The 18,391-nt window shown below is 33.3% G+C and overlaps 1 protein-coding gene across 2 annotated transcripts in view; it reads right to left on the minus strand.

Moving 5' to 3' along the window:
- Nucleotides 1–18,391, minus strand: part of LOC143202854 (uncharacterized) — a 35,843-nt gene that overhangs the window by 4,043 nt on the left and 13,409 nt on the right. For both annotated transcript variants that reach the window (XM_076414724.1, XM_076414723.1), the window contains exons 3-7: nucleotides 17,112–17,215; nucleotides 15,563–15,742; nucleotides 14,449–14,579; nucleotides 10,144–10,384; nucleotides 732–800 (exon numbers count right to left, since the gene is read on the minus strand). In XM_076414724.1, coding sequence (XP_076270839.1) covers nucleotides 732–800; nucleotides 10,144–10,384; nucleotides 14,449–14,579; nucleotides 15,563–15,742; nucleotides 17,112–17,215 — 725 coding nt within the window. The remainder of the gene's footprint in view (nucleotides 1–731; nucleotides 801–10,143; nucleotides 10,385–14,448; nucleotides 14,580–15,562; nucleotides 15,743–17,111; nucleotides 17,216–18,391) is intronic.

Here is an 18,391-nt window from a genome sequence, read left to right on the forward strand (position 1 = left end):
CGTTTCGGAGTAACAAATCTATAAAACAAGGATTTTTGTTAACATTTATTTCGCATTCGTATTTCGTATACAATTTATTAAAAATAGTTAAAATCCGAGACGATAGAATGATATATAGGGAAGGTTCACACCAAGTTTCAACTAAGTCACTTCAATAGACTTGATGACATCTTTTGAAAAAAGTGGTTTCGAGAAAATCGGGTTTAAACTTAGTTAATAAATCAACTATATCTCCGAAAATAATAATAACAAGCTGTTAAGGGTATATTATTGAATGGTTAAGCCTTAAAGATATGTCTAGATAGGAATTGCCTCTTAAGTTCTAGAACATACTATTTAATCAATATATCATCACCATTGAGGAAGAATGGAAAGAAATAATGTCAATTTTCCATATTCCATCAATATCAGAGTAACTGCTATGAAAAGAAAATGTTATTCCTGTATGTCAGACAATTCATAATAACACATTGCGTAGTAAGTGGTGATAACAACTACAAACATACTGTGGACATATTTAATACAATATCTCAATTGAAAAATGTCAAGTTCATGTTAGAAAAATCTTGAGATAACCTTTGTTATTAGTAATTTATATCCATTATTAATTTCTTGATAGCTGCAGCCTGACCGCGTAGTTAGTCAAGGTCTATTTTGCCAATACTAACACATCCTGAATTATTAAAATGAATAATAAAAGGACCTAACAAAATTAAATATCGCGTACTTACCCGAAGACATTTCTTTGGTTACTACAACGGCAGGTTTCTGAAGGTAGATCGAGTCGTGAGGTTGTGGTGCTGAAATAAGACCAAACAAACTACTTCAACGGTTCAAGTTTACTTTTGGATATCGATATCAGCGTATTTTAAGTGGTTGAATGTCAAACGGTGCTGATAATGTGTATATTGAATCATATTACTTGTAAAAACGATTTTTGTTATTACATTATCAAAATATATACAGATAATGATCACACACAAAAGAAAAATGTATTGTAACCATTTCGGTACAATGTTTAGCATAGAGAACGCTGCTATCATTAATTTTAATGTAATGTTGTCATTACAATACACCACAAACAGTATATTTATTTAGGTTGATGTTCATTATTATTTCATTAGCCCTTCTTTGTCAAACTTTTTTGATATTTTCTTATTGTTCAGACAGAAAAAGTATTATTTTGATCTTTTACTCGTTTTTTTTAGTTCTTGGGATTGTTACAATTTGTGTTTAGTTTTTTATAGTTATTTAGTTTGTTATAACTTCGCGGAGATAGAATGAAAGTGAAAAAATGAATTTTGGCTGTAAGAATGTCTTCGATTCATCAGAATGATGTTTTTTAACTTGCAGAAAGAATTTTTTGACGTGTCAAAATAATCAAATGTCAAAGGAGGCTAAACACGGCAAGTAAATTGAATGTTAAAACAGCTCGTTCTATAATTTACTGATTTTAGAGATGGATTTAGCTGTGTGAGAAAATGCGTTATTTTGATGGGGGTCTTTTTTCACAAATTATTCTATTCGATTGGTCCAGAATGCTTCAAAAATGAAGTCACTTTGTTCTGTTCACAGTACTTATTATTCTTTTTAGGGGACTTCGGACTTTTTATGATTTGGGTGGTAGACTGACTTCTTATCCACAGCAATCAAACAACGAAAAATATTTTTTAAAGTGGCTAATACGAGACCCATTGTGGCTACAGTTTGCTGTTTCTGTTCAATTCAGTTTCTGTTATGCTCCTTTGATACATAATATATAAAAATGCCTTGGTTTTCGCTTATCTATTTTATTATTCTCTATGATCCTTATATATACCTTTTTTGGGACTGATCATTGTCTTCGATCAAATTTTAGTAAGTAAAAATATTATATACGATGATGTTATTGCTGTAATGTTGAATTTTATAGTATTTTTGCTGTAGTTGATGGACCTATGGGGTGCAAATATGGTGTTGCACTAAAAATTCAAATCAACTAGTCATACAACGCTGTCAAAACAAGGTTCTTCGATTGATTACCAATTCCTATCGCTATGTAACCAACCAAGAACTGCACGATGACCTGGAAATCAAATGGATTTGCGAGGTTATGGAAGATTTCGCCTTGAAACACGAAAGAACAGGATATCAGGAGATTGAAGCGTATATACATTTAGTGTAAACTATAGCTATAAGTTAATAATTAATAAATAATTATAATTTTATAATATATATTGATGTATTTTCTCGCACTCGTCTTGCTTGTAAATTAATGCAAGTAATAGGAAAAGTAGTAATAAATTAATTTATAAATTAAGATTGTACTAAGCGTATCTAATAAAGATGTTATAAAAAAATATAAACGCTATTAGACATCTCTTGTAAAAACTGTCTATTAGTATTATTTTGGTAAAAAGGAAAGATAAAAAGAAGTTAATTTATGTATGTAATAAATTAACTTATAAGGGATCGTGCGTTCGATTAGTTTTGGAAGGAATAAGAATTATCGGAGATGATTTTGTAGGAACTAAAAGAGATGGTAAAATACACTCAGGTGGTTAAGGAACTTTGATAAAAATACCATCAAATCCAAAGATCCTAAAAATACATTTTCTCTGGATTTTTCTACTTAGTTGCGGAGGTGTCAGTGATGAGATTGGAAAAATACTCCATGAAGATTATCTGCTATGAAACTGAGATGCAAAGGATGCTCTAGACTTCTCTTAAAAAAAAAACAACAGTTACATCTGGAGCACTAATAGCTTCATTTTAGATAGAGTCTCCTGGTAGGTGATTTTTTAAACAATTTAGAATGTACACGTCATGACTTCTGTTTTGAGATGCAAACTGGTGTTCCCCAAGGAGTCCTCTCTCGACTGTTTTTTAACATAATCATCCTCGTATTGTTCATCCTCTATCTTGTTCAAGCTCTTTGACCGATATGATGTTTGCTGATGATATACTGGCATTCCTCATGACATCGTTCTCACTCCAATGCCGTGTGGCTTGAGAATTAATCAAAATAAGACCACAATATTGAGCAAATGTAGGAGCCCAAGTATTTGGAATCAATAATACAGCAGAAGAAAGCGTTTTTTCAGTTAGTGCGTATGAACGAAAGGAAATATTACAATCAAGACTGAAATTCACCTATTTCGAACACACATCTTGTCGATTATGTTTTTTTTTTGTTAAGCAGTGTAATCTAATTTACTTTACACAAGAACGAAAGTAATTGTAGCGAATTTGAGTGAAACTAAAGTTAATATTTAATTTTATCATTTAAAGACACAATATAATATAGATTCATTCTATCGTTCATTCACATTCCAATCGAAGAGAAACTTAAAAAATAATAATACATTATCACGCTACATTACGGTAAATCAAATCTAACAATAGCCAGGAAGGTATTTCTGACTCATTTTATGAAGGTCATTCGGAACCTGAACACGTTTCATCAAAAATCATCAAATTATCTTATTAGTGGTTGGTGCGCATTTACTGGGACTATAACACATTTTTTTGACCTTCGTTTTAGTTGATAATAGTGCGACATTCTTGGATCACCACCGGATGTTTGGACATTCAAATATATTATTAATAAATTCTTCAAAAAAAAAAATATATATATAAATATTATGTGAAGGTAAATTCCACATGTTTTTCTGTGAGATCACATAAGACATTAAGTCATTGGTTTAATATATGACAAGAAACGCACAGTTGAGTACATTTTTGACTTCTGTGACGAAATCGACTTTTTGGGTGGAAGACGCAACTAGCAGCTCCGAAGAAGACATGGATCAAGATTCAGTCCCAGGTCAACAGCTACAACCGATTGTCAACTATCTAGATACTCTCTCCGAGATCCATTCATGATAATAATGAAAGTTGCAGTGATTTTGAAGTGCTTGAATGAAGAGACAACAACCAATTTCCACCAAGTCGATCTTTTGAAGACGGATGTCATCTATGTATTTTAGTGTATTTGTGTCAGCGATCGATATTTGTGGTAGCTGATCAGTACTGATAGCATCTGTTTATTCCAGATCCAGTTAATGATGCCAGATCATCTTAGCAAGTTTGATTATTAAGCTGTACGTCCAAATAAAAAAAACATTTTTTGATCGAAAGATCGTCTTTAACAACGAGAAACAATTTTTGATGACACTAATCATGCTAACAGACATAATTGACTTGCATATACTTTAAATTGTGGAGTTTCCTGAAGTTGCAGGAGGTAATACTTCACTTAATAAATATATGAGCTAACAGATAAAAACATATTTTTTAGCAGTGATACATTCATACATTCTTTATTTGAGTCACTTTTTTCTCTGAACCATTTTTTTATTTATTATATAAAAAGCCACATGTCGCTAGAGGTCACGCCTTCGAGATAAAGGAGAGTGAAGGATTAATGTATGCAATATTAGTTGATTATTTTGGTACATAGTCTCCATAATTCTTATCAAGCGATTGTTTGTGTTTTATGGTATTTTCATGAATATTTATACAAAGAACGCACAGATTTTTATTCTAAATTATTTATAGTATAACAGAACTAATTCATCTAAAAACCATTGTAATTAATCAACACACTGTTATAAGAATTTATTAGTCAAAATTACTTAGTAGTTAATCTAACTGCTAAATTGAATAATTTACATTTAGTATTACTGAGTATTATGGAATACCCAAAGTTGCATATTTAACATTTGACAATACTTTTAGAAACTTATGGTGATGGTATTTCATCATATTCCAACAGTCGGTTTTGGTTTCAACGATTTAGAAGTCGTGATTTTGATGTTAATGATAAACAAGACTTATTGGCCAAAAAATTAGTTCAAACACTTAAAGAAACTCAGATAGCTTAGCGGTTCAACAACAACTGTTTCCAAACGTTCACAGACGATGTGTTTCATTGTTTTCGAGACAAAATAGAGTTTTCTGTGGCATATTGTGACTGACGATGAAAAGCGAATCTACTACGGCAACCTCAAGCACAAAAAGTCGTGGGTTAATCCAACGGAGAGAAATATTTAACAAAGTTAAGACATCCGAACTTGTTTGCCAGCAATGTAAGTTAATAAGAAGCAATGTCAAAAGTAAGTGTTTTGGGATCAATTCCTTACGTACTCTACCCATGTGATATACCAAATGTAGAATAGATTGCGATGGCTACATTTTCTGTTGATACTGAGATTCTTGCTATCGGAGACAGTAGCAAAGAGGCCACACGAAAATTACTATAGGCAAGTGACAATATAAAAATTTGGACTCCGACCTAATGACCTATTAGAAAAATAAAAATTAACCAAAGCCAATCAGTACATGAGCAGTTTACGTATAATCAGACCTCGGCAATACCAGAAAATAATACTACCAATCCTTATAGCAACAGCGCTAAGTATCTGGGAATAAATCTTGATGGAAAACTTCACTGGAAGAACTGGAGTTCCAATATAGGAAAATGTATTGGTTAATTGGAACAAAATCACAATTATCAGTATATAATAAATTGCTATTATACAAGTATTGAGATCTATATGGACATACGGAACTGAATTATGAGAAAGAGCACTGAGAAGTATCGTAGGTGCCTCTCTCCCATATTATAGCACTCCATTTTCATGCCAATATTGAAGTAATACAATTCTTGGATAATACCAGTACAGAATACAGGCTCAAAGGAATGAAACTATTTGAACTTGTACAGTTTAGTGACGTGAGGTGTATTTCATAGAAAATTAGCAGTGTTACATAATAGTGCTAATAACATAAATATTATTACACCAGATACTAAGATAGGGCCTATGGACTCTTCTACTTTTTAAGTTATTGTGAAGATAAATTGTAGGTAACGACTAATAACAATATAATAAATGAATTGAAGGCAAGTATAATAATATCACGACTTAAATTAATGTAAAATTTCTGTTAAAATAAAAATAATGAACATACATCAAAGATAAATATATTGTTTTAATTATTACGTAAAGAGATATCGTTAATTGTTAAATGCTCTGATAAATTTATACAGACAAATGTAACAATCGGCGAATAAAATTATTTTATTGTTAGTAGAAATATAGCGTCCTATATTAGCAATAATATTAATACAAAAACTGATTTTGAACCATATTAAGTGGGTTAATAAAAAACATACTAAAAAGTGTTTACGATTGAAATTTAGTAGTAATTTTGAAAAACGCAAGTTAAGTAATGAAATAAATAAGACAGTAATTATTTTAGGCTTTATATCATAGTAGAGTTTCACTTTCGATTATAAATTTGAAATATTGGGGACTTGAATGTGTTCTGATCAAATATTAATTAAAAAGGTGACGTGAGGTATATTTAATAGAAAATTAGCAGTGTTATATAATAGTGCTAATAACAGAAACATTATTACACCAGAGACTAAGATGGGGCCTATGGACTCTTCTACTTTTTAAGTTATTGTGAAGATAAATTGTAGGTAACGACTAATAACAATATAATAAAGGAATTGAAGGCAAGTATAATAATATCACGACTGAAATTAATGTAGGTATGATGATATCGATCAGTGTTTTGTTTTGTTTTGAAAAGTAAACGATAACAAAGTTGAAACTCACCGTATATCGATTTTCAATTGCCAGAGCCGCTATCCACAAGCCGGCGTCCGTTACAACTCGAATTTAAAACAGATTTATCATGAAAAGTTTGGCGGCGGTTTTGCGTTTTAGAGCTGCCGGTGCTCTAACAATGTTATTGTCTATCTGTTTAGAGCGTTTTACTCGGAGCGCTTGGCGGATGTTGCTACGTTCCGCAGATAAATAATTATTATCTCGGTCGTTTTTCGGACGATGTCTCTTTAACGTGCTGTGAATAGCGTTTCTGGTTACAGGGGTTGGTCAACTTTAATCGGATAAAACATCTAACACATGCGTTGAAAAGTCCCGAGCCTAACACATATATGGCGCTAGTTTTATTTCATTCTTCACTTTTTCAGTTGGTATTAACCTTCAAAAGAAAGCTGATAAATTTTCACGATAATCTATTCATAAGTTTATGAGTTATTGTGCTAAAAGTGACACCACTTTTGTTATTTTCAAAACAATAGATTGAAAACAATTTCGTGTATTAATTTTACGACAATCAAACGTTAGTTTGCCGACTTCAAACGTGGTCGTAGAGTCACCAGAAAACATAAAATAAAATCCACAAAATCGTATTGAATGAACGAGAAGTGAAGTTGCGTGAGTTAGTTAACATCGTAAAGATATTAAAAGAATGTGTTGGTGTTATACTGCATGAGCATTTAACTATGAGAAAGCTCTGTTCAAAGTGAGTGCCGCGTTTGCTCACTGTTGACCAAAAACAGGAACGTGCTGATGATTTTGAGCAGTGGTTGGTCATGTTTAAACCTAACAAACCGAAATTTTTGCGTCTTTGCGAATTTTGCATCGATATGTGATAATGGACCCATCGCTTCACTCCGGGATCAAAACGATCGTCATCTGAGCGGACAGCAACTGGTGACAGGCCTATTTTGAGGCAAAAGATAAATCACTCGACAATAGTTTTGACATTTTGAGTGGGAGATATAGCGAACAGCTCTGAAAAAGACATGAACGAAAATGAATACTAACCGCAGCGTATTGGCTGAGAATTAGACATTCTGGAGAACCCGAGAGCCCTCTATGAGGATTATTATAATGAAAGGCTTTTTGATTTGATGAAATCTGTTCTCATATCTTGTTTCCTCAAATAATATCATTTGGGATATTAAAAATCAAATTAATCAGAGAAATACATACAAAGAGTAAAAATAGAAGAACCAGTAGCGATAGCTCAACATTTAAAAGACAAAAAAAATTAAATCGCCAGTATATCATCAAATTATATTTCTTACTAGGTATTGGATTTAATTCGTAGCGTTTCGGAAGAAGAAAGAAATATATCACAAATAAAACATTTCAAAAATAAAGATTCAAATATACGATGTTACATCGTGGAATAACGGTCCACAAAATACTCAGAAATATAATCCCAGATATTGAATGGGCGGGGTGCCAGCAGCGCCAACTAGAACCCGATAACGAATAGCTGGCAACCCCGAGACGTTTATCTGCGATGTTATTATAGTTTTCTCAAATCTTCAATATTTTCGTCGATTTTATCCTCACAATTACGAAGTTACTATGCTATCTAATATTTATAGAAGCTATTTTTCCATTATAAAAATCTACTGCATAACGAATTAAAGGCAATACGAACATTGATTTTTCCAATATAACTTCTTTAATTACCCCTTTACAGTCAATATTGACATTCCCATTTAGAAAATAAATATTTTAATAAATATTATTCAACGACCTATGTCGATTAAGCGTTTGTTCAGATATTCTTACAAAATTTCTGTTAAAATAAAAATAATGAACATACATTAAAGATAAATATATTGTTTTAATTATTACGTAAAGAGATATCGTTAATTGTTAAATGCTCTGATAAATTTATATAGACAAATGTAACAATCAGCGAATAAAATTATTTTATTGTTAATAGAAATATGGCGTCCTATATTAGCAATAATATTAATACAAAAACTGATTTTGAACCATATTTAGTGGGTTAATAAAAAACATACTAAAAAGTGTTTACCATTGAAATTTAGTAGTAGTTTTGAAAAAACACAAGTTAAGTAATAAAATAAATAAGACAGTAATTATTTTAGGCTTTATATCATAGTAGAGTTTCACTTTCGATTATAAATTTGAAATATTAGGGACTTGAATGTGTTCTGATCAAATATTCATTAAAAAGACATTTATTGAGAAAAATTTAATCATTTTTTATAAAATGTTCACATAATTTTGGAAGCATAGCAATACCGTGTCGAAGAGCATTAGTAGCGATACATTTCCTCACTATTTCAGTATTTTGAAACAGTACCAGTATTATATCGATCTGAACAAGTGATAATCATACGGCACTATGACTGGTAAATACGATAGCTGTGGTAGAACTTCCCATTCCAGCTGCAATAGTCTATCCTACACAAATTTTGCAATGTGTAGTCGACCGTTGTCATAAAAGAGGATGAAGACGTCTGTTGTTCGTTATTGCTGGTCATTCTTGCTACAATACATCGTTAAATTTGATCAATAGATTGTATGTTCAGTAGAAATAGTTTTATTAGACTTTAGCCATGAATATGCCGCTTTGGTGTCGATGTGGGTGGCTCTCTGGGACTAATGCACTCAAGGAAAACAAACACTTTTCACGATCAAACCTGGCATTTATATCTATTCTGTTAATGTTCCAACAACAACAACAGTACTTGGAACATTTGCCAACTACACAGTTAACATGACAAAAGATGTATCTCTATGTAAGGCTGCAGAGAAAGTACAAGTAGTGGTCAACAAGTTCTACAAAAGGACTAGAGACTGGAAAATACAGCTTAATAGCTCCAAATCTGCCCATGTCAATTTTGTGTTGCGGCGAAATGACAAAACCATAATTATATCACTTGACGGATGCCCGATTCCTCAAGCAGAATCAGCTAAATATCTCGGAATACATCTCGATGGTAGGTTAAATTAGAAACATCATGTTAGATAAAAATCAGATCAGATTATACTAAAAGTCAAGCAACTGTACTGGTTAGTCGGAAAATACTCTCAACTTGACCTAAAATCAAAGAGATTGGTTTATTATATATATAATTTGGACCTACGGGGTGCAAATATGGAGTTGCACTAAAATATCAAACCAACTAGTAATCCAATGCACCCAAAACAAAGTTATACGATTAATTACCAAAGATATACGAAGTTGATTAGTTTTATTTTAATTTCGGAAATACATACTGACGTATTAATCAAGTACTCCCTTTGCTGGTGTGTTATTGCAAGTACAACAGAACCATAATAATAAATTAATTTGTAAATTAAGATTGTATTAAGCATATCTAATGTAAGATGTAATTAAATAAACAATATATCATTAATTAGTGTTTGATATTTATATAAATTAATTGAAAAATACGAAATAATCGAAATTATTTACTCGCCAACCTGTTTTTATCCATCAACATTAATTAATTAATAATATAGACAAACTTAAACGAACTTAGTAATAAGACAAAATAAAAAAACTTACCTTCACACCCCAGCAACGGTAACGAGATATTCCAGACGGTGCCGAGACACCTGATAGTTCGGGTTTTCGCTTGAGTGTCTGGAAACACGAGACCCCTACAACAAGTATAAGTGGCGAACGAGTCGTTTCGCGACACCAAATATCCTTCTTCGGGCGGCGAAGGAAGGTGACATCCGAACGCCTTGAAATAAATCAGCACTCCTCGGCGGGCGTTGATTTCTTGTCGCGATTTAAGAATTACCTGAAACGCATGATAATAATTAAAAATAAAGCTACTGCGCATTAGTATCGATGCGAGACTTATTATCGATGATAATATATGTTTACGGGTATAATAGGCAACATAAGAATGCCTGTTCTAAGCCTTGGAAATAAATTTTCACTTTTTTATGATAACAGGTCAATTGTAAAGTCCCCGGCCCACCATAGTAAAACACATTTTTTTAGCAGAATAATTTTTTTTTATTCAACACTAGCGACCCGCCCCGGCTTCGCACGGGTGCAATGCTGATACTAAATTAAATACACTACAGAAAAAATATGAACGTTGTATATAAAAACATAGCGGCCCGCTCCGACTTTGCACGGGCATAAAATATATATGCCTATGTCACTCAATGAAAACATGATTAAAATCGATCCAGTATTTTTGGTTCATTCATTACTGCCCTTGGCCTGCACGCATTAAATTTGGAGTAAAACAATTCCTCTTCCCCTATACTTACTATGAAGATTTCCTGCTATCTTTGGAATATCTAAATTCATACAATTTTTATTACATTACACATTTTTAAACGCAAATTTTAAATTTGTAATATCTCCGAAAATATTTGTTTAATTTACATGCTGTAAGGAACCATATTGATCTATATTAATTGCACACTGTATTTAAGGTACTTAATTCGATAAGGATTAATGCCGTATTGCTTAAAATAGCTTCGTAAATAAGCCATTTTCTCACGTAAAAAGTAAACAATAAAAATGGTTAATGTGGGTTATCCCTAAAAGATAAATATATACCATCGCGGACTTTTTTGTAGACCTTTTTATGGTGTACAATACTGTAGTACATTAATTTGATCTAACTCGTAGGGTTAGGCAGCGTTTTTGCTAATTGCTAAATAAGCCTAAAAAATAGGTTAATTTACGACATCACGTTAGAAACCTCTAAAATTAGCAATGTTGCCTTAGTATATTATGCATGTATTATACATATAAACCTTCCTCTTGAATCACTCTATCTATTGAAAAAAACCGCATCAAAATCCGTTGCGTAGTTTTAAAGATTTAAGCGCACATAGGGATATAGGGACAGAAAAGGCGACTTTGTTTTATACTATGTAGTGATAATTCCCTTCAAGGGTAATACACTGATTATAGCGACCCTTCAACATTTCGATATCATTTTTGTAGTACGATTTGTCCTTTGCTTCAAAATAAACCTCAGTTTCGGCGATCACCTCTACATTCGACGAAAATTTCTTCCCATCGAGCATTCTTTTGAGGTGTGAGAAGAGGAAATAGTCGCTGGTGGCCATATCTGGGGAATACGATGGATAAGGAAGCAATTCGAGGTGAAGCAGCACTTTCTCTTTCTTCAAATGTAGCCGTTTTTTCGGCGATTTCGTCCTTCAAACGGTCCAATAACGCTATGTAATAGTCGCTGTTGATGGTCCTTCCTTTTCAAGGTAGTCAATGAAAGTTATTCTTTGCGCATCCCAAAATACAGACGCCATAACCTTGCTAGCTGACTGTTGCGTTTTCCCACGCTTTGGAGCGGGTTCATCGTGTGCAGTTCACTCAAATGACTGTCGATTGGATTTCGGAGTGAAATGATTGAGCCATGTTTACTCGGCTTTATTACGCTTGATCATCTTCAAACACTACTCCGAATCATCAACTCGTCGTTGTTTTTGGTCAAAAGTGATCTCGCGCGGCACCCACTTTGCACAAAGCTTTCTCATACCTAAATATTCGTGAATGATATGATGTACACGTTCAGTTGATATCTTTAGAATGTCTGTTATTTCATTCAGTTTCAATTTACGGTCATTCAAAATCATTTTGTGGATTTTTTAGATGTTTTCGTCGGTAATAACCTCCTTTGGACGTCCACTGCGTTCGCCGTCTTCGCTGCTCATTTCACCACGTCTAAACTTAGCATACCAATCCTTGATGGTTGATTATCCTGGGGCAGTGTCCGGAAACCGGTATCAAACCTTTTTTTTGCTTCAACTGTATTTTTTGCCTTCAAAAAGCAATATTTTATCAACACGCGAAATTCCATTTTATTAATTTTTTTTTACAATAACAAAAGTTGCTTCACTCAAAATGCTATAGTTCACGAACGAATTATCCGACAGCTGTCAAATTTATACGCTAATCTTTTGAGGGTTAGAGCTAACTAAAAAACATATGGATTTATTCTAGCGCCATCTATGTGTTAGACCGGAGACCTTTCAATTGCTCTTTTATAAAGGATACACTGTTGCAGTTTGAATGGAAAGTTCTACCATATGTAGCAAACTTAACACTTGAGTGTCTTTTGAATACTATTTGTTGAAATCAATAAAGCTTGGCTTAGTTGGTAGAAGGTTTCGAAATGCTGAAGAAGTGCGAAAATGGTTCGATGATTGCATCTACCACAGGAATTTTCCAAACCAACATCGTTCTTTCGACAATTTATCAATATGGTGCCAAAAAGGCCGGAAAAATGTCAATTAATATACATTGTACCAAATTTTCTGAAGAAATGTATTTGTAAAGTAAAAAAGTGATCAGAATACATGCAAACATCTAATAAATAAGTAATAAAAATAATCAAAAAAATATATTACAAAAAAAATTCCTTAAAAATTAATTCCCAGTCATTTTAAAATAATCCAAGTTTTACCTGGTTATAGGCCTAAATAAAACACTGAAGCTATCGAGTGTTTTTAAAAAAGGCTTATTAGTAAAAGGGACCCTTACACAAACTGAAATACCCCATCGAAAAGGAAAGTGTATTTTCATATGCAAATTGAGCTTTTACTCCTTGTATCGATCCAACAAACTCCTAATTCTGAAAAGCGCTGAAATAAGGCACGACCCGTACCTTATTTTCCAGCCGTAGCCGTTATGAGCCGCGCTATTTTTAATTAAATTCCCAAGACTCCAGGAGCCCTCGAGCCAAAAGGGCCGGACAGTTTGTCACTTTGCAAACCCAAATTTATTATGTATGTGTGTTAATATTTTCATTTAATGACTCGTAAGTAAGTGGTATAAAATGAAATTGAACAGAAGAGAAGCGGATGTTTGTAATGGGTCGCGATATTATGTTGAAAGAAATGTTAGATTTAGCTAAAAAGCTAATCCATATATTATAAATAGGGTTTCAATTGCATCGGGTCTCTCAATAGTGACTACTTAGTCAAAGAATAAAAGTACGTACAATGATAAAATTTATTAAATTAATATATTTTTTTTAAAATATCGATATATCGATTTCGATTAAAAAAAATATATCGGGAAAAAACGCGATAGTCGCGGGCTCGAATCCTGCTGGGGCATGGTCGTAAATTTATGTTTGTGATTGTTTAATAATTGTGATTGTCCTAGGCACGAGTGCAAAATTCGACAAGGAAAATGATCCGTCACGCCAGTAACTAGGCTGGGTAAGGCCGGATGTTTTCTGGGATGATTTCTAAGTTGGTCACTCGCCAGTCAGTGGTCTTAATGTCCATGGAGGACCATGGCTCGGAGCCCACGTTAAATAGTAAGTCCAGTAAAAAAAGGCAAAAAGGAGACTTTAAAATAATTTTAAAAAAAATTATCGTAAGCATTTAAAATTAAGTACCAATTTGAAAGGTTCATTAAAAATAATTAAACTGTTTTTTATGATGTTTAAAAAATATGTTTAATTTTTTGGAAAAAGTATCGAAAAATATCTGCAAACAAAAATATCGATATATCGATATTTCTTCAACATCCCTATCCTATGGGTTCCTACATAAGCATAGGATGATTTGTTATTTGCATACTGGATGACTGGATGATTATATGGAGGATAGACGAATATTTATTTATTAATAAGTTATTGAGTTGAAATGGTGACCGCCAGATGTTTATACCCTGTAGATCCAAATGTGGAGGAGAATTGCTTAATCAATATTCAATTCCTAATTGTAATTTAGATATTAAGTCTTTCATTATGTCTGATATACATAATTCACATCACATGTTTATTCACAGATACTTTATTTTTTCAAAGAATCTCGTTCGATATTGTTCAATAAATATACTGTAACAATTTTGTCATTCACTCACCTCAACCGAATCACCACCAGACAGTACCTCAGAGGGCGGATGTTCCTGTTCGCACGTAGAATAAATAATTTGATTTGAATCTTTGATTTCTAGAATATCTTTACAGTCTTCCATTAACGACACCTTTGTATCTGTAAAAAAATCACAACATATTGTATCAACAAAATATTTGACAATCATAAAAACAATGAAATCAACAATGTTAATAAAGTTAGTACTTAATATGCTACTAGGTGTCGTGGTTAATAATTCGTAGTTTTCCTGAAAGGTGGCGCTGATAATATAAGCTAAGATTTAATGTCATTTTGTTGCTATTACATTGACGTTTCGTGTTTGAGCGATATTTTGTTAATTTTGTATTGTTTCGTATGGTGAACATGTTGAATTTAAATTTGAACTAAGAAAAAAGGAAAAGAAGAACGAAATTTAATTCTAGTAGCGCCATCTATGTGTCAGACCAGGAACTTTTCAATTGACCTGTTAGTGTGTCTGTTATTTCAGTCAATTTCAATTTACGGTAATTTAAAATCATTTTGTGGATTTTTTAAATGTTTTCGTCGGTAACAATCTGTTTTGGGCGTCCACTGCGTTTACCGTCTTCGGTTCTCATTTCACCACGTCTAAACTTAGCTTACCAATCCTTGATAGTTGATTTTCCTGGGGCAGTATCAGGAAACTCAGCATCAAGCCAAGTTTTCGCTTCAACTGTATTTTTTCCCTTCAAAAAGCAATTTTTTATGAACACGCGAAATTCCTTTTTATCCATTTTTTCATATTAAAAAACGTTGTTTCACTCAAAATGCTATAATTCACAAATTAATGATCCGACAGCTGTCAAATGGATTTAACAAAACATATGGATTTAATTTTGGTGGCGCCATCTATGTGTCAGGCTGGGGACTTTTCTATTGACCTGTTATGTATAATAACTGTCACAGATCATTGTGTACTCAGCTTTCATTGGGTTCAATCGTAAAAAATAATAAAGTTACTTTGAAAAACACGAAATAAAACAAGATTACTTATAACATTTCTTACAAGTCAAGCCTTTTGTTTCTAAGAAAATTACAAATGAATAACCGCAGAAAAAAAATCGTATTTATAACTTCCTTACCGAATAAAGCTAAATCCAGAATCCGTAATAAAATTTTCTGATGAGGTCGGGCAGTGATTTTCCAGGAGCACCGTCTCTGACCCGCATAGAATCGTGGATATCCCGGATTATGGAGTAATCCGCTAGTCATTGCCTCGTCGAGTATTATCTCGCTGTTGCAGTAGCGCTGGATTCGGTCCTCTAAACATAAAAATTGTTTATCAGACTGGAATCGAACGAATTACGAATACGGATGGCGATTTTTTCGGATTTGTTTCCGACGCGGAGTTTAAAATACGAGTGTCACTATTTATATTTCGGGAATAGGAAAAAATAACAAATAGTTAAACTGCGAATATATTTTTATTGTTTTTCAAAGTACTCGCTACGATGATCGATACACTTTTGCGTAAGCTTAAACCAATTTTCAAAGCATTTATTGCATTCTCAATGAGGAATCTTCAAAACATGATTTTTTAACGCTTCAATAGCTTCTTCGGCCGATGACGTTGACCACGCAGATTATTCTTCACGGATGGGAACAAAAAGAAGTCACTGGGTGCCAAATCAGGGCTGTATGGCGGATGACCCATAAATTAGATGTTTTGAGTGCTCAAATAGTCTCTTGTTTGAGCCGATGTGTGAGAGCTTGCATTGTCATCATAAAGAACAGTCCGGCGTCTCTTGTTTGTTTTCCTTATTTCATCGAAGACTTCTGGCAAACAAATGGTGGTATACCAATCAGAATTTACTATTCTACGATACTCTAGAGGCACTGTTGCATATGACCAGTTTTCCCGAATAAACAGGCAACGATTTTCTTAGAAGTGCTTCGTGCGTGCACAACTTCTGTTGGATTTTTTAAATCTTGGAACACCCATACAGTCGACTGCTGCTTACTCTCGGGCTCGTACGAATATATTCATGATTCGTCACCTGTCACGATCTTATAAACGTCTTTCGAAGCACCGCGATTGAATTTCTTAAGCATTTCTTTGCACCAATCGACACGAGCTCTTTTTTTTTGAGCGATTGTTAAATTTTGTGGGATCCAACGCGAACATAACTTTTATACAGCTAAGTGTTCATGTAAAATCGCATATATGCTGGTGGAACTAATGCTTAGGGATGCCTCAATCTCACAATAGGTGACATCTGCACCACATTCTGACACAACAGCAGATTTTGGACGACCTTCACGAAACTCATCGGACAGCGAACTACGACGACAATTGAATTCAATAAACCAGCGATACACGGCTGTTTCTGATGGAGCTTCATCGCCAAAGGTCAAATTTAAGTTGATTGATGCACTTTTGTTATGATAATCCATGTCGAAAATCGTAAAAAATCATCGTACGAAAATTTTCACGATTCAGTTCAATTTTTTTTGCCGAGACGAAACTTTCAACTAAATATAAAATAAACAAATAGCGTCCGTCCGACAAAATGTTTTGAGTATGTGTATCGTCAAAAATATTAAACTTTAGGATAGAACCATCAGATGGACTCACATGATAACAGTGTTGCCAATTCCCAAAATATAAATACCGACCCTCGTTGTACCTACGTGTCGCGCAAGCGTATTTGATGGTCACATTCCCGGGACCCCATGATTCGCTGCCTGGACTATCTTCTCGCAATATGAAACTGCAGTGGTTTACTCCGGAGCATCTGTAAATATAAAAATGAGATTAACAACATTATAAGAAATGTAACAAAACTTAATCAACAACAATAGCAATCATTTAATAGCTTTTTTACCACTTTACCATATTTAATACTTGAATCGCATTTTCATTCATATTTTTTAAACTCTTTAGTATGATTTTGATGTAATTTTTTACTTTATTACTTTGTAAAGACCTCCAGATATGTCGAAATTTACATCTTAGGATAGCGGTCTAACAGATCAATAGAAAAATCACCGGCCTGACACATAGATGGCGCTACGAGAATTAAATCCATATGTTTTTTAGTTAGCCCTAACCCTCAAAAGATACGTGTATAAATTTGACAGCTGTCGGAACATTAGTTTGTGAATTATAGCATTTTGAGTGAAGCAACTTTTGTTATTGTGAAAAAAATTGATAAAAACGAATTTCGCGTGTTGATAAAATATTGCTTTTTGAAGGGAAAAATACAGTTGAAGCAAAAACTTGATGCTGAGTTTCCGGACACTGCCACAGGAAAATCAACCATCAATGATTGGTAAGCTAAGTTTAGACGTGGTGAAATGAGTACCGAAGACGGTGAACGCAGTGGACGCCCAAAAGAGGTTGTTACCGACGAAAACATCGGTAAAAAAAATCACAAAACCACAAAATGATTTTGAATGACCGCAAATTGAAATTGTCATTTATGATATACTGTCATTTATGATATATATCGGATAGCTTCAGTTGAGGAAAATTGTTTTCCACCAAACAATTTTTTGAAATGTGACCAAGAACTCAGGTGGGGCTAAATCTGACAGCAGGAATGAAAATTTTTATAGGTAAGATTTTTTCACTAACAATTGATCAATATTGAAATTAAATAAGACTGTGGGTGAGGTATTAACGAATTTTTTTAAAAGCCCATGCTTATCATTGTGTACGAATTGTTTAAACTTTTACAGAAGCTTCTCACTGCTTAGATTATTATTATGTTGACCTTACGGGCATCAGTCTTGTTTTAGTCTGTCTGTTTTTAAATTATATAACCCTCACACTTTAACGACACATGTCTGCTAGAAACTTCATGACCGTAATGTAATAAACCGTTTGGTGAGACTGTAGGGGGTGAAACATACAGCCTTCCTCTAGATATTCCCTTTTCCCTCTGCGGTCCAACAATGGATGAATAACT

The sequence above is a fragment of the Rhynchophorus ferrugineus genome, unplaced genomic scaffold (assembly GCF_030347505.1).
Source record: "Rhynchophorus ferrugineus isolate W39M unplaced genomic scaffold, kcgeb_rfMv2 rfM9, whole genome shotgun sequence".
Classification (NCBI taxonomy): domain Eukaryota; kingdom Metazoa; phylum Arthropoda; class Insecta; order Coleoptera; family Curculionidae; genus Rhynchophorus; species Rhynchophorus ferrugineus.